This window comes from Blennius ocellaris (genome assembly GCF_963422515.1).
Source record: "Blennius ocellaris genome assembly, chromosome: 21".
Lineage (NCBI taxonomy): Eukaryota > Metazoa > Chordata > Actinopteri > Blenniiformes > Blenniidae > Blennius > Blennius ocellaris.
The window spans coordinates 8,851,007-8,878,876 of NC_137670.1; the positions used below are offsets into that span (position 1 = coordinate 8,851,007).

At 40.0% G+C, this 27,870-nt stretch overlaps 2 protein-coding genes across 2 annotated transcripts in view; one reads left to right on the forward strand and one right to left on the reverse strand.

The window, feature by feature from the left end:
• The first annotated feature begins 1,613 nt into the window (after window positions 1-1,613).
• Window positions 1,614-4,054, forward strand: LOC308145257 (ankyrin repeat and SOCS box protein 12-like). Its single transcript, XM_080516628.1, has 3 exons — window positions 1,614-1,744; window positions 2,248-3,015; window positions 3,802-4,054. The coding sequence occupies exons 2-3, from the start codon at window positions 2,253-2,255 to the stop codon at window positions 3,951-3,953; spliced, it is 915 nt and encodes a 304-aa protein (XP_080372754.1). The 5' UTR covers window positions 1,614-1,744; window positions 2,248-2,252; the 3' UTR covers window positions 3,954-4,054.
• A 420-nt stretch (window positions 4,055-4,474) lies between these two features.
• The window catches only part of slc39a11 (solute carrier family 39, member 11), a 111,242-nt gene continuing 87,846 nt past the window's right edge, over window positions 4,475-27,870 (reverse strand). The window contains exons 6-10 of the mRNA XM_080517027.1: window positions 20,440-20,607; window positions 12,506-12,575; window positions 6,164-6,262; window positions 5,897-6,055; window positions 4,475-5,185 (exon numbers count right to left, since the gene is read on the reverse strand). Of these exons, the coding sequence (XP_080373153.1) occupies window positions 5,107-5,185; window positions 5,897-6,055; window positions 6,164-6,262; window positions 12,506-12,575; window positions 20,440-20,607 (575 nt within the window). The 3' untranslated portion in view covers window positions 4,475-5,106. The remainder of the gene's footprint in view (window positions 5,186-5,896; window positions 6,056-6,163; window positions 6,263-12,505; window positions 12,576-20,439; window positions 20,608-27,870) is intronic.

A 27,870-nucleotide genomic window follows, 5' to 3' on the forward strand; every position in this document is an offset into this window, starting at 1 on the left:
AAGGCCTCTTCTCACTTCTATTGGAGCGCCTGGGTGACTTCTACTTTGTCTCTCAGCAACAGCCACAGAAGCAGAGTGGACAGAGGAGGCCGGCGCTGCTCATTACCATGTTGTAAAACCCCTGGTGCTCAATGGAAGCGGGTGGACTTGATCAGACAGAAAGCAGAGAAGGGTTCTGACAGAGAGAAACAAGTCCCAAGGTTCTTTGTTTGGCTCTACTTTGTTGCTTCTTTATTAAAAGATGGCTCTGTCTCTACTGGGGGGGGGGGGGGGGGGGGGGATTGTGGTGAATTCAGACTTTGAAAGTAGTTTCTCCTGCTACGTTTCCACAGGCTGTCGTCCCAGCACCAACGCAGAGACCTAGTCAAACAAAGGCCCGGTGACGCACATGCAGAGAAACAGAGGTGGTGCGAAAGGAGAGGATGCCATCTGGGTTGCCTGGAGACGGGACAGATAAAGTTGAAAATAACTCGAAATTGTCTGTCTGTTGCTATGGAAGCTATTGCATTTTATTTCATTAGATGCATTTTCACTCCCAAGAGCAAGAGATGTGGCAAAAAAGGGGAAATCAACATCAATTAGAGAACGATTATACATTGTTCAAGTTCTGAAGTTATAGTTTTCAGATCTATTGACTGAATAACTTCAGGTGTTTTGAGGGGCAGTTGAAACAAGTGGACAATGTGTGCTCTGGGAAACTGCTGAGAGGTTTGCGCTGTTTGTATCCTAATAGCTTGTGTGCTGGAGGGCCAATTTAATTTGTCTGAATTATGAGGCTTCCAGTGATAATAGAGATCAAAATTGTAAAATCAAAAATCTGAAATTATTTGCTCAGGTTTAGTTAAAAAAAAAAAAAAAAGTTTTAAAGAACATCAGACTGATTTCAACCCAGAATTGAAGGAAATAACTAAAAGGCAATTATCCATTTGTGTGCATCAATCACGAGATACGACCTATGAATGATGCAAAAAAGAAAATTGATGAAAAAACCTGAAAGAGATGGAACTGACTTGAAAGAGACACCGGTAGAAAAAACGAAAATCTGAATGGAACATTTTTAAGGCAGAACTTTGCAGCCATGTAGGTGAAAACAAATCACAAAACACTGATGAGATTCACAAACTTTCAGGAGTATCCACAATGTGGCAGGGCTCCTTAATCCTGCCCACAAAAAGAGCTGATCCAACCTGCTGTGTGACCCTGCAAAGTTCACAGATAATTAAAGATATTCGCTGCCTTGTTCTGATCAAAATAATTGTTATTCCTAATTCCTAGTTTGTTCCTAATTCCTTTCCCAAATAAATAGCAAAAAACTGAAAAACAATAATAATATATATATATATATATATATATATATATATATATATATATATATATATATATATATATATATATATATATATATATTATTCGAAGTGGATAAGAGAGGCCCCTCATTGAGGAGATTAAACTAGAGGTAGGCACACAAAATTTGCTTTGGAGTTTTCGAGTTATTTGTGTTGCTCTTGATTACATTAATATTGTTGATTACGTTACTGGTTGCTACACAGCTCCTCCCTGCAATTTCAGGTTGTGACCGCTCGGGGCAGAATATCCGGTTCAGGCCAGCACAGGCCGTAGAAGTAGAAGGAGCCCACTGATGGCGACTCCTTGATAATGGAAAAAAAAACACCGACAAAAACAGAAAAAAATAGCTTCTTCTTCACGAAGCAACTGGTTTAAAAGAAAGGAAACCTTTGTACAGGTGAGTGAACTGTAGATTACTGCTTTATAATCGGATGTGAGGATGAATTTGAGCTGAATATAAGCGTGTTTTCCTCGTTATTAGCTCTCGTAGGTGACGCTGTGTTTGTTGTGACGCGAAGAACTGAAGGAAACAAGAACAAAATAACCAATTTTGTTTAGTATTTCTACACCGCATTTCTCCTAAGATATTGATTTGTAACATGGAACGCATGTTTGTGGTTATTCGTGTCCAGATTCGAGTAGATACGTAATCGAATATTAAATTGGCGATATTATGAATGAGGTTTGGCGTGCATGGAAAGGCCCAGATTTGGGCGTTCTCTTTCGTATTGCTGGCTTTATTCTTGACATACATGTTAAATATTCTCAATTACGTTTTGAATCGAAATATTGTGCTAATTTGCCGAGTCATTTAAAGAAATATATTGAATAGTAGTGTTAATCTCTCAGTAGCATCTAACTCAAGCGCCCTAATCTGTCTTTATTTCCCCTTTCTTGTAGGTTTCATGCTCCAGCTGAGGACTTCTGAGGAGGAAGAAAAAAGCAGTGAAATCTCCCAGCTCAGACAGGCAGTGCTACAAAACAATGACAGACTCCTGGATGAGATGCTCTGCCAGGAAATCTACAAGAAGGTCATCAACTGCAGAGGCGGCTGGGGCATCGCGGGTACCCCACTGCACGCTGCCGTGTCCAAAGGTCACCTCAGCTGCCTGCAAGTCCTCCTAGCCCACGGCGCCCTCGTGGACTGCATTGATGTAAAAGCCCAGACGCCCCTGTTTGCGGCCGTCCGCGGGAAATACCTGGAATGCGTATTAACGCTCCTCAGAGCCGGCGCCGATCCCGAAGGGAGCCCGTCCAACAACTGCACCCCAGTTCTCACCGCTGCCCGGGAGGGTGACGCCGAGATCCTGAAGCAGCTTCTGAAGCATGGAGCCGAGGCCAACTCCCGCTCCAAAATCCTGCTCTGGACCTGCGGCGCCCGGGTGTCCAGCGGACCGCTGTACCTGGCCGCCGTCTACGGACACATGGAGTGCTTCAGGCTGCTGCTCCTGTTCGGGGCCGACCCGGACTACAACTGCTCGGACGCCAAGCTGCTGGGGTCCATCAAGCAGCCCAAAACTGTGCTGGAGATGTGCCTGAGGCACGGCTGCGGGGTCGAGTACATCCAGCTCCTGATCGACTTTGGCGCCAATGTCTACCTCCCTACGCTGATCATCGAGAAGTCCACCAAGCAGAACGAGGCCGTGGAGCTACTTCTGCGGGAGAGAGGTAGTGATCAGCGATCAAGCAAACCAAACAAAAGATAGTGATTATATTTTAAAATGTAGCTACCCGCTTTTACAATAGTCCTCTGATGCATGATGTTTTCAAGTGACCAAAAAACTTTCATTGCATTTTGGGTGTTCATTTACACGGTAACATTTGAAAAATGCTCCCAAGGTGGAACTTTTCAAAAACGTTCCAACTCCATCCCCAAAAAACAGGGGGGCGGGGCACAACTTTTCTGAAATGCTGCTACTGCGAAGCACAGCTGTAGTAAATAGTTGTACTTCATTCTAACTACATACTGTACTACTATGCTATAGTTTCAATTGGTTTTCATTACATGTTACGTTCAGTTTGAATATTTTTCAACAATATAAATGTGACTTTTAAAGTTTGGAAAGGACAGAGAACTCACCTTTCACAAGTTGCAACCTCAAAAAAAATCCTCAAAAAGCAGCAACATGAAACTGAAAAAAGTAGCTTTCGCTCGTGTTACAGTCCTCAAGACCGATTTGGACTCTGAAGTCTTGATCTTGTGACATTCTGGTCTTCACAATAACACTACCTTAAAGCAAAACACAAGATTCCTTTGAGATGAAAATGCTTATTTATGTGTGGTTTTATAAAAGCTATATGGGGCTGAAGAGACAGACGGGACTCCTGACCTACAGACACAAAGCTATAAACAGGATGTCATTTTCATTGAATGAAGCTTTGCATCAATGTGATCAAATGATTGTTTTGGTACCTAATCACCCATCAATTTAAAACCTTTTTTTTTTGTTGCAGGGACTCCAAAAGCCTTGACTTCCCAGTGCCGACTCGCTGTGCGAAGATACCTCAAGCAGATCAACAAGATCCACTGCATCGACCAGCTGGAAATGCCAACGAGTCTCCTTAACTTCCTGCAATACAAGCCAACCCTACTCACTGTTCTGTAGATGAGAGAATCGCTTCTTTTATGTTGTTTTCACTTCTTTGGTTCATGTGTTTTCATGACTTTTTGTGTTTTGATCGTTCGATTCGTGCTTCAGCCGTAACATTAAAGGTATGAACATCGAACGTGTCCTCGTGTTCATGGTCGTCCTCCACGCAGCAGGAAGACATTACAAGTATCTTAGTTTTTAATATTATGGAAGAGGCGTTTACTCCATTTAAAGCATTTCACAAAGCTCTTTGACTTTTAAACAAAGAAAATGATCTGGGGTTTTGGACAAGCTGACATCAAGCTTTGGTAGCAATGGGCAAGACTGGGAAAATGAAAGCGTCTTTAAACAAACAGATGTTGACTCAGACAGGCATAATCGGTGCTTTTAAACCTGGAGTGTGAAGCTTAAAAAACATGGTCTGTTCTGGTTTTGGCTCTTTTGATGCAGGATTAATGTTTATTTAAATTCTCAGTATTTAAGACACCTTGTCTTCAGGTAAATATGAAAACAGAACTACCTGGTTGTTTGATTATATAAATACCTCAAATATTCTGCTGTTAATTTAACACTTTAATGTCAACGAGAAACTTAAAAAAGCCAAAACAGCGACTTCATAGCTTTGTTATCGAGAACATACAGTCAAGAGGAATTAATGAGATTATAATTGTAGGAAATCTGTAGCTTCAAAAAGTCATTTTCATGTTTTGTACAGCATGAATCACATTGTGCTTCACTCATTTTCAAAAGGCAACATTGACTCGTTCATCGGGAGAACCAGTAAACATCAATCAAAGAATAGGCTTTTCAAGTATCACCATGAAAAAAAAAAAAAAATCAGGCTAAAACACCCATTCACCTTTTAAACGATTTTTTTGATAAAGACATTCACCTGCTTTGTAGATGTGATTTTTTTTTTTTTTTTTTAAAGTGGCAGCTGATTTTTGACTGCACACCTCAATTAAACTAAAGAGATATGTTCAAGTATGCCAGCACATACAACTTGTTTCATAAAACAGTTCCACATTCCTGGCGAATGACTTCCAAGTGGCGATGACTCCGACTAAAGTGAAACGCCTCATTTGGTCCGCTTTAAAAAAAACTAAAAAAAAACTGAGGTCAGCATCATTGTGATGTGATCACGGCCACTGAGGGTTCAGTAGTGGAGTCAACCGAGGCCCACGTCCAGAGACATCATCACCACGAAGCCCAGGATGGAGGTCCAGGAGGCCAGCTTCCCATTTCCACTGGAAGGAAGGAGCAATAAAGGGGAAAATTAATTTGTGCAGAGTTAGAGGAAGATTTAAACCAAACTTCTGTTTTTAACCGATCGGAGCGATTCAACTTTCCCCAGTGCCGCTGGACTCAGGAAATATCAAAGCTACAGTGAAAACGGGAAAAGTTTTATTTTTCGGAGTCGGATTACAGGACATTGATGCTCAGAGCCACTTTATTGAAAACCGCTGCGGAGGTGGAACTTTTTGAAAACACCGATTCTGTCTCCGTGACAACGGGTGGATAATGCAACGTTTCCATAGTGTCTCCATGGAAACGTTTTTAAAACGCTGCTGTGCGAAAGCAAAATTTTAAGCAAAAATTACGTGTTTTCATTGAAAACTTAATGGAAACGGGGCCGAGGTAAAGTCGAAAGGCACAATGCTAAACAGTCAGAGATGATTTTAAAAAATACGTTTATGCGAATGCTTAAAAGAAACACGAGACCAGATTAACATCTATAACTTTACAATGTACACAAATTGAGTTAAAACAAGATGAAAGAACTACCAATATAAAAACATCTTGATAGTTGATCATAAAGATTTGCTGCTGCTGATTGATCTTCTCAAGTTATTATTGTCAGATCAGTTCTGATTTTATGTCCAATTTATGTGAAAAAGCTGAACACCCACGTATAGTCATCATCGCCATAATCTTCCAGTTGACTGCTTCTCTCTCACCTGACTTGAGCTTCAGGAATAATGTCATCCACCACCACGTAGACCATCGCCCCGGCAGCGAATGCCAACGCGTAGGGCAACAGAGGTTCTGCAAACACAACGGCGAAAGCGCCCAGCAACCCAGCAACAGGTTCAACCATCCCACTCAGCTGGCCGTACCTGGGAGGAGGGGGGGGGGGGGGGTTAGTGGCGGTCAATGCACAAGCACACAACTCCTCCTGCAGACATCTGTTGAGGAGTCGCACGGCAGGATACGGCTCCTCCTACCAGAAAGCTTTCCACGTCGACACCCCCGAGCCCCGGAGTGGCAAACTGACTGCAAGGCCTTCTGGGAAATTCTGGATTCCAATACCAATGGCCAAGTTTCTGGTGAAACAATTCAATTCAGTTCAACTTTATTTACATAGGACCACATATAACACAGTCATTTCTTGATGCTTTTAACAGAAAAAAACAAACAGTACTGCCTTTGTGATCGAACCAAGGCCTAATAACTTTCCAGACTGGGTCAGTACCAGCAGTCCACAGTAGCTACCTATAGAAAGAACAGTTGTATAAAATTCTCGACAGGTTAATCACTCGGTTCGTATTTAATTTCCCCCCTGTTGAAGTCTGACGCTGAAGCAAATCGGCATTTATGAGTCAAATTTTGTGTGCCCAGTGAAGATGTGGACGGTTTTATGCTTTCTTGTATCTTTAAAAGCAAGTCTTTTTGTCCGCCCATCTCCTTGGAGGCGCGCGGAGGGGCGTGGTGGCTGAAGGACGCAACCCGACGGACGGAGTTTTGCTGAGCTCACGGACGCGTCAAACATTAAACAGCCTTTACTGGAACGCAGATCATCTCCGCTTTCCTCAACGCCTTCAAGAAAAACAAGGAACCTTCTGGTAAAATAATTACTATATGAGGTGTTTTAGTGCAAAATGTTGGGTTTTGCGTCTAGAATCTGCACACGTAAGAGTTGAAGAAAGTTTGTGATTCTGCTGCATTTGTTTGTTTTTTGTTGTTGTTTTTTTAAAATCAATGATGATTTGTAATGATATATTCATAGTTCTGTAAAATATTTTGGAGTTTGGTTGAAGATGATGAGGGACTGTGAAAAGATGTTATGTCACATTTCTTCTCCCAGAAAATGGGTCAGACGCCATCACTCTCACCAGAGGAACAACTCGCGGAAGACATGACATATGCTGACGCACTGTTAAATTCAGACCACTGGCAGGGTTTTGGAGTTGACAGGTAGGTACTCTCAGATTTAACCAACAAGAATAAAATGATTGTGAAAACCATTTTTTAATTAGACCAAGTTCACTTGTTGCAATCACTTTTTTTTTTTTTTTTGGGGGGGGGGGGGTTATTATACTATTATAGCCTACTTTTCAACCCAACTAAGCCAAAACTACCACAAAAAGCCACAATACAATTTTTTTGTATGAATTTCCTGGACATTGCACGGATGTCTTGTTTGGAAGTCATATGACCGTCAGTGAAAGAAGAAAAAAAGCTAAACTCCAACAGGAATCAGATACACATTAACATGCACAAAATAGCCTCTGAAATACATTAACACGCATCAACAAACCAATGATTAACACCAAACATGCTTGACCATCAGAATCAGAAATGAATGGTCCAGACTACCAGAGATCCAGTCCTCAGCACCATCATAACGACACAGTGCTGAATATTGATAATACAGTTTATTTTTACCTTCAGACAGAAGCCGCCACAAACCTAGATCAGCTGTTGCAGCTCCTCAGAGTCCCTCAGCTTGTTTTTTCTTAGGAAATCCGAAATTTACAAGGTGTCTCTTTTTGAAATTGAGCGGATGTCTGATTTAAAAGTGACGCTTAAGACTAGCATTCTTGTTGGCTCCAAATCCATTATTTATACTAAATCATGCTGATCTACTGCAAACTTATTACTTTTTGTCTTTTTTTCTGTCTGTTTTGTCTTTAACTTGTTTCTGTCTCTTAGTTCCTTGCAGAAATTCTCTGGACTGAACTCAACTGAGGAGCTGTATTATTACAGAGATCAGGTCTTGTATGCCGAAGGGATAAGTGTCGCTTCAAACATTTTGGAAAAGCTGGGCCCCGCGCTGGGCCAGCTCACTGTTGTGCCCAATGCTGTGGGACTGGGGGCTCTCATTATATCCATTATCTTGGAGGCAGTTGGCAGGTCCTTGGATAAAAAAAACTCTGGGAACAGCTGAAATGTTGGACAGAGTGTTTGCAAAGGAGAAAGCGCGTTCGGTGAGACCTGGAACCATCCTGTTCATATTCCACATTCATATTCCACATATTTGCTAATCATGTTTTTCATCAAATGTCAAGGTCCAGGACCTAATGGAGGAATATTTGAAGCGTCTTCAGATTAACTTGGGGCACAAAGAGAAGCAGTTAACCGAGACGCGGCAAATAGAGAGCGACCTTAGCTTCCAGCTAACACGGCTGAAGGTGTGAAACAGCCACATGCTTTCATCTGTATTTGAAAGATCTTTGAAATACAGGTTTTAATACTGCATAGGTCTTTTTTTTCTTGTTCTTTTTCGAAGAATTCCATGCTAAGGGATGGATATCTGAACACTCAATCTCTCAAGCAGTGGGTGAATGGTGCTGCCTTCCACACCCAGATGTTGATTCATGAGGCCCGTCTAGAGGGAACTGCCGGATCCAGAGCCTTGCGAGCAGCCGGGATCTACCAGAAACAGCTCAACACTCTCATGGACAAATACAAGACTTTCTTACCAACTGTTATTCAAGTGCACCGTCGGGAAACTGTAGTGTATACCCTGACATATGTCACGGCAGACGAATGCCTCATTAAGTACACTGAGAGTCAGAGTTCTACTCCAATGCCACAAGTGATTGAACCTGATAGAGACTGTGTCAAAGGAGAGAGAATAGCCAATGTCATGTTTTCTAGACCTCAGCTTGATTGGGCAAAGAGATATTTTTCAGGCTTACAGGTCAAAATTCCAACTCTTGTGCACCAGAACGGCACCTTTCACGTCTAAGTCTGGCAATGACTTTGTCCAGCTGGCTGCCTCTATGAGTTTCACTCATAGGGATTCAAGAGTCAGAAAAACCATAAAAAGAGGCATGGTAGAGCCTGTATTTAGCTCCAGATCACTTAGAGAACTTTCACATTAGGCTAAAAAATAAAATGAAATACATGAGCAGTGTGTCCTATTAGATTTGAGTCCTGTTTGGACTTTCACAGCTCTCATCTCTTCATGCCCGTCCTCTTATCTCTTGGATATGTCAACAGATCTCTTCATTGGTGCAATGTGAACTTTTATCCACACTGTTCAAACTTTCGGTTGGTAAATTTACAAAACTAACAGGAACGCCCCAGACAGAAGAAAATAACCAGTGCTACTAGTTGTTTTGAGGCTTGTTTGAGGTAAGCTGATTCCAATACTATTTGGGCAGGTGATCGGTAAAGATGTGAAATAGACCGGAGGAATATTACTTGGCTGGAGTAGCCTTTATATTAGAAGAATTGCATGTTATATTTCTGGTTCTTAATCTTAACTGGTAATTTATGCTCTTTCAATAAAGCATTTGTACAAAAGGCTTTTTTGTGACGGGACGGTTCTTTTGTTCTGGTTACTTCTATGACGACAACAAGAAGAGATAAACATGGGCCATGGAGCATCAACCGAAGTGCAACCAGTCAACTATACCCGCTACGCCGATGCACTGTTGTCTTCAGACCACTGGCAAGGTTTTGGAATTGACTGGCAAGTTGACACAGAAAATAAATAAAACTTTTTTATGAACAAAATCTGCATGAAGTCTTGTCAAAGCAGTATAATTAATGTTCATTTGAATGTAATTAACCTGAAAATACACATTAAACCAAGTGAAATGTCATCCCAGTTCCCTGCAGAGATTCTCTGGATTCAACTCAACAGAAGAGCTGAATGTTTATAGAGACCAGACCTTGTATGATGGGGATTTGACCAGTGTGGGAAGTGCTGTGGAGAGGGTGGGCCAAGCATTCAGTGGTTTTTCCGTGGTGCCTAACGCTGTGGGACTGGGGGCTCTTGTCATTTCCCTGATCTTGGAGGCAGTTGGCAAGGCCATGGACAAAAACACCTTGGGAACAGCTGAAATGATGGAGAGGGTGTTTGCACAGGAGAAAGTCAGAGAGGTGAGACCTTCCACTAAGTTTTTGCAGTCATAAACTTGTATTTTTCAGTTTGTCTCACAACAGAATATAATTGGAAAGGCCAAAGACCCTTCCCAAAAATCTAAATAATCCAATTGATTGATTTGGGGTTTATTGTTCATGTGGGATTGAGCTTTCTTTTTGGCCCCAGGTTCATGTTGGCATGAGCAGTTCTGAGGCTCAAAGTCAAAGTTCAGTCCCTCAAATGTAAACAACCACCAGTTAATAATAAATGGTGGAGTCCACTGTTGATCATGGAGACAATGAAGGCGAATGAGGAAATTCATAGAAAATCTACTCGCATATGTTGTACCTACAAGATTGATATAGACAAAATACTCAATTGTTTTTGTCAATTGTTCTTTTCAATATTCTAATTGTGAAGGTCCGAGACCTGATGGAGGAGTATCTGAAGCGTCTCCAAATCAACTTGGGGAACCAGCAGCTTCAGTTAGATTCGACCCGGCAAATAGAAACCGATCTCAGTGTCCAGCTCACACGGCTCAAGGTGAAAACAAGCCACGTTCTTTTATCTGCATTTGAACGATGATTCCAAGACTGACCTTGGAGTCTTGGGCCATATGCAACAATGCTCTGAAACGGTGTATTTATCTCTACTTGCAAAGAATTCCATGCTGAAGGACGGACACATGAACACTCTGTCTCTAAAGCAGTGGGTGAATGGAGCCTCTTTCCACACCCAGATGTTGATCCATGAGGCTCGACTGCAGGGGGTGGAGGGATCCAGAGCCATTCAAGCAGCAGGACTCTACCAGCAACAGACCAACATCCTTCTTAAGAAATACAAGGAGTACATACGCACTGTTCTTCATATCGTGCCAGAAAAAAGACATTGCTTCAGACTCTGCATGCCACGAGACGAGTGGTATTGTCAAGTGCTGTTCACTGAGAGTGAGAGTTCCTCTAGACGTCCACAAGTCCTTGAATTTGAACACCAATGTGTCACACAAGTCCATGAAGACGAAGTAGTTGAGGCACTCTTTGCTGAACCGAGAGTTTTGTGGGCAAATACTTTTTTTTCAAACTTACAAGCAGACGTTCCAACACTTATACGCCAAAATGGCCCATTTTATATCCAGATCTAGAATCAGCTCAGTGAAAAAAAGTCAGAAAAACAGGCTGCGATACAAAAAAAGGTTCAGACAGAAGTCTGAATTTGTCAGACTGAGGCTACCACGTTTGGTCTGGCTGGTGTTGTTATGATGTTTAGGACAGTGTAATATAGAAGATCAATCATTCTACAAAATGTTTTTTTTAATACCTTCTTCATCTTGAAGCCCAGGTGAGATATTGTAATAACTGTATAAACGACTACTAACAACAATCTCAAAAAAAAAAAAAAAAAAAATACTCATACGACCCAAGAACCACACAAAGCATCAATCAATTTCATTTGCAGCAAACAAAGTAAAAACATTTGAATGAATCTCTGTATTTTTGTGACTGATTCAGAGCTTTTACTGAGAAAAATCTAATTCTAATCTACAATAACAAGCTTCCACAGTTCCAAAATGTGACCACTGGGTCTCAGCAGAATGCAACAAACTGTTGACATAGTCTCCAGCTCAACTTGGAATTGTGTGCACACACGCTTAAGAGGACAAAACCACATTTTGCGTGTAAAGTGTAACATACAACCTGCTATTATAATGAGGAACGTTACCATCTTCCAATAGGCTGACCACAAAAGTGGTACATTTTCTGGAAAGGTGACATGAGATCGATTCATTATTGAGATATTCCTCAAGTCGAGAGGGACATTAATGAGATTTACCTGAAAGATATGAGACTGTCACTTGATATAGAAGATCTTTTGAAAAAAAAAAAAAAAAAAAAGCAATAAATGGTCTCATCAAGAAGGGCAATGCAAACAGAAATCATAAAAACAATAATGTCTATCCACAGTTTAACTGAATGATAAGCTTAAGTCTCATGTCTGGACTTTACAGGTAAATTGCTCCCTTTCTCCAAATTGAAAATCATATTGCGAACCATACATATTGCAGACTGCACAGATAGAGGTCATGGTTAAAGTCAAGTGTTGTCGAAAGCATAGTAATGAGGTGTCTACGTTACACTCACAGGACCTATAGTACAGGTTTAAGAGGGAGGTTGAGCTGTACTGACACTTCTACCACACAACCGCTAGATGTCAGCAGTACACAAGATGAAAACCTGAACACGTTCTTACAGCTACCCTAACCACTTGGAAGCAAACTCAATTGAATCCTCTTTTTAGTCTTAATTTGACTAAATGAAGATCTCTAGTGACGAAGTGTATTTTTTTAATTGAAAAAACAACCATTGTAAAACCAGTCATAGCCTTCAAATTGAGGTTTTAATAAAATTATGTTACCAACAACGATAAATCAATGCCTTTGTATAAGCATGTACCTGCCTTGATAATATCTTACCTGGCACTCTCAAAGGTAGCAGATGAAGTCTTTCCTATTGCTCCAAAGCCCACTCCAACAGCCAAGCCCTCTACAGACATAAAAAACAACACAAAAAGAAATGTTATTACCCCGAACAAAGAAAATGAGCTGAAAAGAAAGGATATGTCTATCCATCTTTCATACCTGTTACTTCCACATCAGTCAAAGCTCCATTTAATTATTGGCAGGGTACACCCTGGAGAGACTACAAGACCACAACAGAACCCACACTGGCAGGAAGTGGAAGGAAAACATGGAAACTCCACATAGCAAGGTCCCGGAGGGATCACCATCTTGCCGTGGTGGGACAATTTGCGTGTCTCCATGATCCCAAGATCCCGAGATGTCAGCTGGCGACTGATATTCCTTGCGGGGTCACTAATCCGAACAGGTCGTCAGATAGAGCGGTAGGCAACCAACATTCTCAAAAACCTTCTTCAGTTACAGAAAATCCAACCCAAGTACTCCTGGGATAAGTACGAGATGTCTAAACCAGGGCTACCATGACACGGAGTGGCCAAACCGACATGTCGGGAGCTGCTCAGTTCAAACCACTGGTTCTAACGAAGAGCACCAGCAGACTTTGTACATGCAATGTAAGAACCATGTATGAGCCTGGAAAGACCCTGCAGCACTGCACTATGTAATAATGATGCAATATGTATTGCCTTTTGTAATACATTTTACCACATTTTGTAATAACTTGTTCCATATAGCAACAGTTAATACAAAATGTGGGTTAAATGATTTAATGCACTCGGTGACACTGACAATCTGGTTTCATTTCTTCAAGAAGATGGCCGGTGGAAACACTTTGTCTTGTAACTAAAAATCCACCAGCGACAATGGGAGGTGATCTAAAAAGTCAAGCCTGATCTAGAGCCCTGCGTTCAACCATTGCTGTGTTGGCAGCAAAGAGTGACATATTATTCTTGTCGAACTGAAACGTAATTTTTTTCTCATTATTAAACAGAGAACCATGTATACGAATAAAGGGCAACATTTACATAATGCACCAAATTATTACATTTTCTTAAGAAAAGCATGGAACACCCACATTTTGTAATAGCTGTTGTAACTAGTTATGACAAAATGCTGCAAAGTTTATTACAAAATGTGGCGTTATTACATAATGAGTGGAAAATGTATGACATGATTACATGATGCGGTGCTACAGACCCACAAAAATCACAATGGAAATATCAAGAGAATCAGAGGAACTGCATTAATCTGATTCAGATTGGCAAAACAAATCGCCAGATTAGCACAAGACCATTCAGAGTGGCTTGTTGTTGTGGATGCCTTACCCTCCTCTTCGGAGCGATGGCGTTAGGACAGTGAGCGTTCAATCTTGTCTGAGGGGTGTAAAATCATGTTTAAGACATGTTTGCCAAACTGCTAATCCATTCTTGAGTGCTAATAGAGGAAATTCGGTCCTCCTCTTCAACTGTGATGATTTGTCTGCTTAAGATTCTCTTATTCTCCATTTGAGTCCATGATTTCTAAAGCTACTTAGATTCTAGAGGTTTGTGAAGATGTGAAGAGCTTCCTGTGCTCAGCCTCAGCAGCATCCCTCTCCTCTGATGTCGCATTTGTCTCATTTGTTATGCCTGTCGCATACACTTAAACTACACACCAGTCAAACCGAAGCTGAAAAGGTCACAGAGTGCGACATATCCATGACTATCTGAAACGTGTGTGTGTTTGTGTGTTAGCAAAGGCATATCTACAGGCAGTTTTCGTTTCTTTCTTGCATTTCGCACCCAAATGAAGAAAGTCGTTCTCTCTTCTAACATGCAGTCAAATCCTGTCATGCCATCAACAATTTGGTTATTACAAAGCTAAAACATGCAAATTCCTATTTTGTGAGTTTTTACTCGTCACCTCGTTACCTTTAAAAAAAGATAAGAGTGAGCATCTAGGAAGGAATTATGCCTACAAGTTATTAATAGAGCTGTTTAGTGATGAAATTCCAAAAGTTTTTCCTTATTTTACCCAACTCTCATTTGATCCTTTTTGAGTACTTCCAGCCACTGTAAAGTTCCGAATAGAAGAGCACCACCTAATAGAAGAGCACCCCGCTTTTTCACAGACGTGAAGCGTACGAACAAAGAACAAACCTCACAAATTGATCAAATATGATATTTTGCAGTGGGTGCAAAAATGCAGAAATGACACTTTTTTCATTCTGAACTTTGCTCTGCCTGGGGATGGAGGCAACAGCAAATTTGGATATGCACAAGTACGCATGAGTGGTTTGCCGAACTACTGCTGTGTCAACATAGGCACATGTAATTACCATATTTTACAGAATGTAAACAACAGAACGCAACAATTTTGCCACAGCTCGTTTGAAAACATGAATCTGCGATATTCTCCTGTACAGTAATGTTTGGTTAATCAACGAGTATTATGGAGCCTGTGGTTAAAGCTACATGAAGCTTCATACCAATATGTCATATATTTTCATACTCATGTGAAAAAGCCTCATTTTAGCGTTTTCGTTCCAGAAAAGTTTTGCATTTACATGGCTATGTTTTGAAAACCATGTCCATTTACAAGGAAATGGCAGAAATACTAAGAACTTTGTAGTTTAAACATTGGGCCACTAGTGTCTTGGTTCCCATGCGCAGTAGCAGCATTTTAGAAAAGTTACATTTTAACTTATTTACATGGGTTACATTACTTGCAGTGTTTTTGAAAAGTTCCACCTTGGGTTAGGTGTAACCACAGTTTTTAAATGTAAAGCAATTTTCTCCTATGGTTTGTCTTCATTTCAGATAATTAACCAGAATAATCTTGTTTCATGGTAAATCATGAAAAAGGCTGTTTTGGTCACTAATGTTGCAGACGCTGATCTAACAGAATAAAAACAGTTGAGGTGGAACACGGTTGCTTTATAGTTGAGAGTCACCACAGAAATATACCTTGGTCGTCTGTCCATGCAAATGTCTGTGTTCTCTCATTGTTAATGTTTATTGTGTACTCTGCATGCATGTGTGTGTGCTTCCATTACAAAAACAACCAACAGTGCCAACTTATAGCCTGGCATGCTAACGACATTGTTTTAGCATTTCTGCCATTTCCGTGTAAACAGACATCGTTTTCAAAAGGTTGCTGTCTGCATAGAATAGAACAGAACAGACTACAAATTCTTAAAATGCCAAGTTTTTGTGAAACAAAGAGGCCAAAATGGTGTGATTAAACTCTTCAGTTGAACAGGAATTCAGTCAATTTATGTTAAAAATTAATAGTAATATTTTTCACTGGAAACAGCAATGGAGAGAGCAAACAGCTCTGCAACTCTCAAAGCATTTAGTAGTAACAAGCCTTAAAATCCTAATTATTTTGAATTGCCATTAGTCATTTCATTAAAATACTTAAATACCAATGAGTTACTTCCAGCACTACAGTAAAGCCACTTTAAAAAGTGAAAATGATATCTATAATCTTGTTAAAGAAAATGGATTTCCTCTGAATGTTTCTCATCTCTTTGTTCAATTGTTCTTACACACATCTTTATTAATAGACTACACCAGTTTGCCTCGCAAAAGGAAAAGGACGACAAAGAATAGCAATGGTGTAAAAATATAGATGGATATTTGAAGAAAAACAAAAGCAATAGCGTATAAATCAAAGGATGAGAGCACAGAGGTAACAAAAGTGGATGAGGACGCTGATGTAAAGAGCTCCGGGGACGGCACCGCTGTAATCGAACACCTGTCATTATCTCTGATGACAATCAACGTCTCGCCAGCCCCATCGAAGGCAGGCACTCTGTCGGAAACCTGTGGTCCTTTGCTTTCTGTCTAAATCCTCTGGAAGTGTCAGTCGGGAGCATGTGAACCGAAAAATCTTCACTGGAGTTTGAATAAAACATGAGCTGAGAGAGTTGCAGCGTTCGTCGAAGCGAGCATGAGGCCAGGAGAGGTTTTTTTTTTTTTTTTTTTTCAACATAGCAAAGATGCAGGACCAAAGTAATATGTTTGCTTTTTGTGTGTGTGTGTGTGCATTGCGCAAAGTAATGCGACTGTAAATTTTCCTCAACAGCAACAGCTGAGATTAATTTCAGTGAGGTGACTCTGGAAAAGGTCACACATCGGTAATAAAATCTGTTTTTCCCCCCTTTTTTTTGTACCCTTGGCTGCAGGACATGGCTTCATGAACAACAGCCGCTCACCCGCACACAGCTGGATATGTGATCCAGATACTCACAAGTGTTTTCAGAGTGAAACGAGACAGGTTTCCTTCCAAAAACAGAGTCCAGGCTTAGCAGGGGGACGCTAAACACCAAAACACCTGCCAGGTTGTTCTCGCAACAGTGTGGTTTTAGTGTTTTTGCTCTTATTTTAAAGCAAATAATGGATCTGTCATCGGTTATAGACAGTGGTGCAAACTTCCGGTCGATGATGTTATTAATTGATTGGTATTTTGTGCATCTCCCAGAGCTCGTGTGTTTCCTCTGGGTACTAGAGAATAGGTGGCCCTAATTTTATGTTTGACGTGCCCAGGGTTTGATCGTCACTCCATTGTTGTGCTCTAAAGTGCCCTGGTCAAGGATAAAGAATCTTGTTATCGGGTATTAGACGTTTCTGGGCTTCCTTTAAAACATTTAATTTAAAGTGACATTTGAAGACCCAAAGTCAAATTTAAAGTCTGAGTCTGTTTTAAAGTGTCTAGATTCCATTCAAACAGTTCAAATCCTAAATTCTAGTGTGTAGCTATAAAACTGTAATTTGGTTAAATACAAAAGCCTCAATTGGATTTGAGGTGACTTCATTGTGTTTAGGAACAGTGCCAGTTAATAAAATTGCTTACTATCATTATATAGGTGCTTGAAAACCACTTTGTCATGTAGTAATTCTACATATCAGAATCCCAATTAAGTTCATGTGACTGCCGCATTTATTATTGTTAAGCTGCATATTTATTGTTCTCACTCACTCCACACTGAAATAGAAAAGCTTGGAAGTAAACCTGGATCTTTTGACTGAGAGTTTAGTGTGCAAAACGTTAGTCCACCGTGCTGTAGCTCTCTCTGACTCCAGAAAACTCTGGTTGCCTCACGCGTCTCTCAAACCACATGCAGCATCTGTCAGTGACTCTTGCTCTATCTGTCACACCAACAGGGATCAACCCGAACGGTGAACAGACGGGATCGTCATCAATCTCCATCTTTGTCTCTGTGCGGTGTCAAAAAGCGTTCAGATCCTCTTTGAAGATCACTGCGTGTTGCAGTTGCTGTCTGGGTTGCACGAGGGCAAGCTAACGCCTCTGGGGTTAGGCGTCAGTTAATAACTGCGGCCGTCACATCCGGGGCGAAGGCGTTCACAACATGCCGTCTTTCCCACGATCAAACAGCTTGCCAGATTACAGCATAATGTCAGAATGAGAGAAGAAACTACAGTTTTATGCATCTCATTCAACAGACGGCTGCACCACATGGGGTGATTACCTGGGGAGGCCCCAAGGATTTCAAGCTGTTGAATGACATGGATGCACATTTCAGAAACACTGCGGCTTTTTTTTCCCCAAAAATAAATCTCAACACAGACTAACGGAATTTTAAATGTGCATTTCAAAGATAAAAAATGTTATTATTTCTTTGTGAGGCCCGCTAGAAAGTTATCCTTGGACCGGTATCAGTCTGTGGTCCTGTAGTTGAGGATCCCTGCTTGAAGGGGCTGGGATTTAGTCAAGACCAAGATCTTGAAAATGTTACCTGCTGGCAGGTTTTCCATGTTTTTACCAATGTACCGTAGTTAGTTCTCACTGAAACCAGTGCAAAGCTGGAAAGCCAATGAACTTGTGACAAAAGAAAGCTTGTTGGGTTTACACTGCATCAATGGCTGGGTTGAAAAAAAACAAAAAAAAACAAACACCTTTACAATTTTAGAAACAAGTTTAAATCGTTTGAGGCGACGATAAGAGGGAAACTCAACATGGTTCACTTCCATCAACTCATCACAGCTACTTATTCCTTGGTGGCCTCTTCCACAGAGATAATAAACTGCACCACACTATAAAAAGCAGTAGTTTGATGAATGTGATAAAAACTTCAAGGTGTTGACTCGGCCTCTGAATTCCCCAGATCTCAAGCCAATCAGACGAGTGGAAAAACAAGCCCGATACGAGGTAGACGAACCATATATCTTGATGAACGATACCACAGGGCACTGTCAGAGGTCATCGGAAGTTTAGGCTTGATGAAGAAGACAGAGGTGGCTTTACTTCATGGTTTATACAGAATACGCATTTTGCACTTCATGTGTGTGTCTGCATTGGCTTTTTACTTTTCTTTCAATTCATAAACTTCAGAGGATCAAACCTAACTTCACTCCAGTCCATTAATGTCACAGATCACTTCTGTAGATGGTGCAGCTGGATGTAGCTAGTTTTCGGTTATGGCTTTGTGAGCAACAGTGCTCAGTATTCTATGTACTTCATTTCTTCATTATCTGTATCTGAAAGTGAGATTTCCACAAAGAAATGGTCCCAATTCAAGGTAATGTTGTGGATTTCACTCAAAAACATTTTTTCGCTCTTGACTTTACAACTGACCGAGAGCAAGTGGTAGTCACTGTTAATTCAGCAGTTGGTGGAAACTGACATTTTTGATTTATGAATAGGTGTTGTAAAATATCTGACAAGGCCCTTCCAACCAAAGTATCTCCATAAAGTTGAACCCCCCCCCCTCAATTGAAATTAACAGTATTTTTCTCACTTTTACTTCGAAAACAAAAGAAACTGGCGGTCAAAAACTGAAATGAGGTGGAGTGGACCACTTCTGGCAGTGCTGCCTCAATGAAGGGCCACTTCAAAGCTGTTACTTCACAAAACTGTATTTACAAATACTGCAAACTGTAGGTCAAGAGATTTTTCTTTATTCTTCATCAAAAGTGGAATCGAAACCTTTCAGTAAACCAATGAGAAATTAAAGTAATTGGTGCAGTCTACTAGCCAGATTTAAGACACCACTTCTGCTCATATTCTCTCCATATTAAACCAAATAGAAAAGTATATATAATAATTCATGACAGTTTGCAAATAAGAAAACGTTTAAATAATTGGATTAGTATGTATGTCCACCGCTTCAGGTGGCAGAAGACGGTCTCCGACTGAAATTAATGTGAAATAAAACCCTGTCTGGGAACATGTTCAGCAATAATTTTATTACAATTAGTAGCACCAATGCAAAAGCACTTTTCAGTAAACAGCTCCATTCATTTATCATAATCTGGCAGTTCGCACATCAGAGATGCAAGAAAGTCTTGAAATCCGTGCATTTGACATATTGCCAATTTGCTTTCTATCCACAATTTATTGAGAACGCAATCACTGAGTGCTAGAATGATAACATCTCTGTGACCTGAAGTCAGTCGAGATGTTTGCAGATAACTTGAACAAATGAGACTGTGTTTGTTCAATCTAGTTTAATGCATGACACGTTTCAAGTGAAAAAAAATGTTCATTATTGTTTCAGAAAAGCTTTGACTTTAAATGGTAACATTTTGAATTACAACGTCTGTTCACACAAACACGATCGACATGCTAACATATACCCTCTAGACAGTTGCGCAATAACTATTGCTGTTATTTGTTAACACAGTTGTGGTCACTGAAAAGTTGCTTTTTCAATGAAAATGCCACTTTTCAGCAGCTGATCTTCATCCCAAACACAATTATCGTCAACTTCAAAATAATGGCTTGATAAACCAAACTAGTAAGTGTTGGTGCCATCAACTGACCCAAAAATAAGCACCAATATTCAATTTTCATCAACTCAACAAACAATACATGATTGTTGCTTCCTTCTTTCCTCCAGTTATATCATCTTGTGTTTAGTTGCAATGAGGTGTTGGTCCAACAGAGTTATGAGATATATGTTGCCCCTTGCTGTGTTTTGTCCCCACCTGGAATGTTGTGGATGGTGATGGCGAGAATGAGGAGAAGAATTCGCCTCCAGCTGCTACTCATCTGTCCAACGCCTTCCTGCCGTTTACTCCCGGCCTCCTGTCCTTCTGAAAAGTCTGAATGTGGTCCTCGCCGCCTCTGGTGGACCTCTCCATTCTCTATTTTATCTGCGTGTCAGAGAATAACAATGTTAAAGTCAAAATGATGCAAAGGCTGTGCAACATTCACACCCATGAGCTATAAACGGTCAATTATTCATCAAAGGATCAAACACATGGATACAACTTGCATAACTTAAGGTTGTGTTAGGAAGATGTCAGGTGAGTCCTCGTTTCAAATGAACTGTACCAATATAAAGGTCACGAAAGCACTATAAGGCTTTTACATGAGTCATAGTTAAGTCTCCGGTTCAGAACATAAGGGCTTGTCAGACAGTGGAACAATGACTGAGAGCCTGCGAGAGTTGCAAGCCGCGACCAACAAGGTCCATTGAATCCCTAAATACAAAATCAGGCCATTTCATGCTGTCAAAGGGCAGCTGTGTGAGGAGAAAGGTTCAAACTTCTCCAACAAATTTTTTCCTGAAGACACACTTGATGAAAGCCTCTCTGCAAAAACATGTCATCACCACTGACAACACGTTTAAAGGTAGTAGTTGAAGTAAAACAGCCACCGTTTTTGTATAAAACCTGGCATTAGAGCCTTCGTGTACAAAAGAGGCCAGAACTGATGATGCAACGTTTGACAACACACACTTGATTGGGGGAAAATAAGATTCTACACAATACATTGGTTTCATTTTCCGTTCTATACACTATAGAATCTATTCAGGGTTGATTTGGATCTGACGAGGCTCACTGCAAATACTCCTTTTCCCTGTGAAAATAACCTATACTGAGAGTTTTGACAATCATGAGAGCAAGGTTTAATCAGCCCTACTGATTAGAGAAGAATACGGCATGACAGGCCAACAAGCAGGAAGGTAACACTCATTGCTTCTTCCAACGGTTGAAGGAATTATGCTTGAATCGTGTAGGGGGGCGGGACACAAACTTAAAGAAAATGTTCTGCTGCTGCTCCTCGCACATTTTGAAAAACTGTAACTAAACAGAAAAAGTGATATTTACTTAATATTAATCTGATGAATCAGAGGGATTCATAAGAGTGGAAAACACTTTCCGCTGGGCGGACATCATTTGACGTGTCTTTGACTATGATAGTTTTCTTTTTAATCTTTAGACATAATATCTATTAGTGTTACAATTCAAGAGTGTAATCATGAGTGAACATCCCAATAAGTGGATGATGTGCACAGATTGGTTTGATTGGAGCCTTGACAGTATTCAACAAGAATGGTAGAAATGAGATGAGTAAAGTGGTGAAATCGTACAAAGGCTTTCCAAACTGCGGTAATCAGACTAATCATGTTCTTTGCAATATTAATCGGTGGTTATAATAGCCTCAACACAACAAAAGCTTCTTGGATCTAAAGCCTTCAAGTCACATTTGTGTTACGATCACATGATTTCCTGCAACATAATGATGGCTTCTCTTCGTACGTGAATCAAATATTTACCTGTCTTCAGTGATAAATGGTTTCATTAAATATTTGGGCCCCATTTCCACAATCCATCATTTTTGCATTTTGGTTTCAGAAAAGTTTACAGCGTTTACATTTTCAACATTTTGAAAAGGATGACTGTTGACACGGAAACAGCAGAGACGTCACAGCAGGAGAACGTCATTGTTGCGATTGTCCATTTACTCGCACATGCGCAGCAGTGGCGTTTCACAAATGCCTTGTTTTCCCAGTTTTCATGGAGATGGCTAATCTACATCTGAAATACAAAAGAAATTTTTATTTTTTTTTTTCCCCCTTTCGGTTCCCATATTAGTCCAATTATCAGCTTCATATCTGAAAACATGAAAACAAAGCCGGTGACCCGTGATGAGCTAATTGGAGTTAAAGGTGACAGAGAGAACAAAAAAAAAAAGAGAAGAAAGAAAATTAAGATACATTCTTAAATAGCATTCTGGTAAGTAGCTGGCAAAAAAAGTGCTCGGTTTTAATACTTCATACAGAGGTTGGCTGAGGATGAACTGGGAACAGTTTGCATCACCCTAAAATAAGATCCTCACGAAATGTCGTGAGGGGTTTGATCCAGTCTGCAGTATTGAATCAATTATGTAACAACTAACACCACCAGTGAGAGCTTTGGCCTACTTTCAAGCATTTTTTGTGTCAAATAGCAAAATTTCACACCAGCGGGGACCTGCTACAATCAGCACTGTCTATAAAGCTGAGCACGAGAAACGTAGATATGAGACCATGACTCTTAAGTTATAATGTTGCATAGAATACCAACAAAACTACAGAATGCTATTTCGGAGATGATGGCATATTGATTGCGAAATACTGAGTTAAACTCTTCACTTTTATGTTTTCCCTTTTTTTATTATATTCCCATCCACTAATAAATTGACCATTATCTATGTGCCGGGTACTGTGCTGATAACAGGTTTCGTAACTCCCCATTTAAGGCTGTTCACAGAAAAAAAGTCTAATTATTTTTGGAATATGAACTCACATCTTTTTTTTCTCAAAGGAATATTATAAATTAACTCATTAAAAGTGAATAAGAATTAAATGTTACAGAGCCACATATTAATGTAGATAATTGTATATGTGACTGGCCTTCAATCTGTTCAGCCATTTATTCAGGTTAAAAACAAACAAGGCCGTCATACAGACATAACTTGTTAAACGTAGCATGGAGAGCAAACCTTTTGCCACTTCATTTAGCTGAACAGTCACCCAAGATGTTTTTTTTTTTTCTGTATGTATATTCCTTTTCTTTGTTGTTTTTTTGAGGTAGCAGTACATAGGTAGATGATGACGTGCAGAGCTCGCCTTTCATGTGCTTCTTACTTTCAAAGTACGTAGTTGATTGTTATCCTCAGCAGAATAAAGAAATAAGATGGATGGCGAAATCAACTAATGTCCCTCGCTGATGATGTACAGCAGAAAATTCTCTATATGTGGTTGTTTGAATGTGAATGGCAGCTAGTGTTCACAAAAGGGAAAGGTTGCTCACCAGGAGGACACATTGAAATACCTACCAGTTGTAATCACTTTACATGCTACAGTTACATGCATGAGTGAAATCACGCAGGTTTATGTCTTGGACATTCTATGCCGGGAGCAAGAAAGAAAAGGAGGTGCTGCGGTGTTGATAGCTGTTATAAAGCTAAGGTGGAGAACCACAATGTGACGCCATTACAATTGTCTTTGTACCTCCTTTTGCTTTCTGTGCCACGTTAAACACGTGGTTAGAGGCTGTTGGAGGTCCTGTCTTGTCTACAAAGATGCTGTGCGGAGGTGGTTTGCGGGAATGCATTGCCTTCACGCATCGTTTGCAAATGGACTGCAAATTGGGCTTAATACTGTCGAAGTACAACCACACGATCGGAATCAGTTGGCTACTGCCTGTCATATGAGTCTCAGCAATTGTTTTTTTTCACGTTGCCCGCAACCCTTTCTTGCAATTCCATAGTCCTTGTAGTTCGTGCAGCTCTTAATACAATATGTGCAGTGGGAGTCTGCAGTGAGTATCCGAAAGCACATATACTGTATTGCGTTAACATCTAAACTTCAAATTCTTCTACATTGCTGACAAGAAATGGTACCGTCATTTCATTCTGATTCTTCACTTCACAACACGGTATACAGTGCTCCGTCTTTGGTTGCGGACATGTGTTTTTCCACTTTGGTAACCACAGCATGCTTTACTGTCAGACTGAACGTACTTGCTGGCTGCTGATACTCCATCCATTTGGGCATGAAAGTGACTTAATTTACTTGGTGATATTGAGTGGATGGCCTTTTCTGTGTTTTAACAATTTACTTGAGCAATATTGTCAAAGTCATCGCCCAAAACATGTTAGTAAAGCCCTTCAATGATAAATTTTCCAATCTTGTTGCAATATATGTTGTCACACACAACTTGTGGATGTGGGATTGTTTAGGCCAGGGGTGTTGTCCTGAAGCGAAGGGTCATCTAAACATGTGGTTTGGTGGCCAACCAGGATCGGATATATAGGATCGAGGATCACAATACCAAAGACGGATGACTATATGCACAGTATCTGATAAGAAATAGTCCTTTCCCCTTCTGTTCCACCCGACCATGTGAATAAATCTATAAAGATGATGTACAGTATATTAGCACGCTGACTGAAAAGAAGCTGGTAAATTAGTATTTCGAGAGAGACAGGGATTCGTCATCCAGATTACCTTCATGCAAGACGATGACATTTGAGTCCAGTCAGGAGACAGAAATATTTGTAATCCATTTATAATGCGACGCCCCAAACTGATTTACTTTTAGTGTGAAGTGTTGAACATTTTGAACATTTCAGGTTTATTTTTGTGACTCGGATGACTAAAGTCCCACCCAGCCGTCATTGTCATGTGCCATGGTATGTAACACAAATCGCCTTCTCTTTATTTCTCCTTGTATGTGAGATTTCTTTATATGATCCCGTTTCCTGCGCTCGGTTCCACTGCCCCGATACCCTGAACAATGGACGATAAAAGGATGACTCAATGATCCACAGAAGGTGCGTTTCACCGTTTCTTCATTTGAATCAGTTTTTCTTCATTGTCTTGTTAGGTGAGGTGATTATTTTCAAATTAGGTTGTTTTGGGCACTTTGGCGACCCCTAAGCTAAGCAAAACCTTTACTGTTTGTTTATAAAATTGAATAAACAAAAGGTTATTAGTTTCAAGGGACAGATGCAGCCATTATGGGTGCAACAATATAAGCAAATAAAACATAGTTTATGCACAAACTTTTCCACTTTGGGGCAAGTCATTCAAATAATTTGGAATATCTGGTATTAAGCTTGTGATTCTTTTCTTTAAATATCTGAATAATATTTATTATTCATGCCACATTTCCAAGGTTGCCCTTCATCAAAACAGGTTGGGAATTTTAAAGCAAAGCTTATTGAAATGACGAGTGACCCAGAAACAGAGATTAATGAGCATGGGGGATTGTTGAATATTTGACTATCCCGACTAATGATTGAGTATGAGCCTACATACATAATTACCTCCACAAACACATGACTAATATGATTCCTGAAGGCAGCAGTGAAAAAAAAAAATGAGGAGAGGGTATGGAAGCATATACAGCAAAGCTGACAAGACAGCCTGTCAAGTGTTGACTTCAGAAAGCTTTACTACACAGTTAAATGCCTCTCATGGGATCCGAACATCAACCTGCCAGCGGGGGAAGAAAGTCTAATCCTAATATCTTGTTTCTTGTCTTCTTTGTCGACAAAGCGCATTTGTCATGTACTGCCATGCGGTGCTTGAGAGTGATTGAAGGAATGTATTTTGTGATACAGATCAATTTCCTGTCCCATGTATTATGTAGGTGAGCACGGTTTATGCCGTCTGCTTTGCTGAAGGACTTATTCACACAATGTTGGAGCATGAATCCCTGGTTTGGCAAGGGTAAAACTTGAAGGTCAACTCACTGAAAAATGAATGTTCAAAATGGGTCTCAAAGAGAACTTGGACAATTCGAAACACTATGTTTGCTCATGTGCAGTTTGACTTTATATTTCAACTACTGCAACCAAATGTATATGCTTAAAGTATTGTACCCCCACTGTACGTTGTTTTTCGTTAGATGTAAAGCTATGAGAAGCAGATGAAGACATTTATTTTTTGTGTTCCATCTACATTTTTTCCCCCATTTCCTTCTGGCTTGCATTTGTTTTCCAATTAAAATTACACATGTAATGAACAACAAAGGAGCCAAACAATGTTTACACAGCTCAGAGTGCTGGAGCCATTTCTATAATATTGTGTTCAATGTGCACACACCAATGAAAATCCTTTATTTGCACAGCCAGGGCCTGCCTAAACACTCGGTTTGATTTATTTCTGCGCGGCAATGTGTTTATACAGCACAGCATATGTATGACATCATTTCGAAGTAAAGGGAAGACTCATTTCATTGTCGGTTGCTGTCAGAAACCTCTGAACGCCTCCTTCCTCATCTCAAGCTCTGCCATCTTATGTCCAGAAGCTGTCAATCAAAATAGATGAATAGTGTTGGTTTTTCGCACATCCTCTACTACACGTATCAGGTCAACGAATAAAGAATATTGGTGAGCACCACTATATGTAGGTAATATGAATGAAGCTGACATTAAATGAAGTTCATTATGCCTTTAGTTTGTTTGCTTTTATTATTCATTATTTGCTTTTACAACACACCTTTGACTCAAAACATGTGAAAAGGTATGGTATAGTGTTGGTTGGGTGGCTGGGTTGGATAGATAAATGGTTAGAATTTGTTACCGTAAATGTCATTGGGACTTTTAAGTAGATGGGCTCAGTGCATATTAGATGTAGTATCTGAATGTGATTTAATTTGTTGGGTTTCTCGGTTAAAAACACAGAGAAATGATTGTGTTGTATTTGGTGCTATGTCAATAAATAAAGTTGAAAGTTGAATCTGATGTTTACATCTGGTATGTTACTGGTATTAGCCCACAGAGATCACAATACAATTCCATTATTGAAGGCTGACGGTCTTTTGTTCATGGTGTTTTATCTTTATTCAGAATATGCAATAAAGAAGAAATCTCACACCTTTGTTAATAGAATTCTAACACACTGTCATAAAATATGGAATAAATAATGCGTAATAAAAAAAATTTGACTATGTAATGATAGCATAATTATTGAGGTTTATCAGCAACAAAGGTTGTGAAGTAATTGGATTTTGATGAAGCTCTCTGTAAAGTATACACCATACTGGTTTAAATTCCTGAAGAAAGAATATTTTTGATCAGCCCTGTGTTCGCCATCTCTTTATTGTGTGTATGTGTGTGTGTGTGTGTGTTTAAAAAAAAAATCCAATATGTTAGAAAGCAATCAGTAAAGTATCACTGTTTACCACTAAATGAAACTGCTATAATTCTCTTTAACAATTTCCCAAGGCAAATTAAATGCCAGCTACTGTCTGAACTCTCTTTTCACAGGTTGCAGCTTGATGGGATGAGACTAAAACTAATGATTTCAAATTTCATTAAAGCATACAGTGTTTACTGTTGCTGTTGACACATCAGTGTCAACTTCAATTTCTATAGAGAGAATATTAGAGCACATCCCCACAGTAGCTTGGTTTGTCCTTCACACTGCAAGATGGTTCATATATATATATCTATATATATCTATATATATATAAACTATTTCAACATATCTTGATAGAGCATATTTTTCAAGCTGCGCCGAACGCTTCCAATAGAAGCCTGTTAGTTTGATTGACAGGTGGATGGACACACTTCATTGAAATGATTAACATCCCCCAGTGGAACTCCTCTACCAGTATCCGTGACCTGGGGAAGCT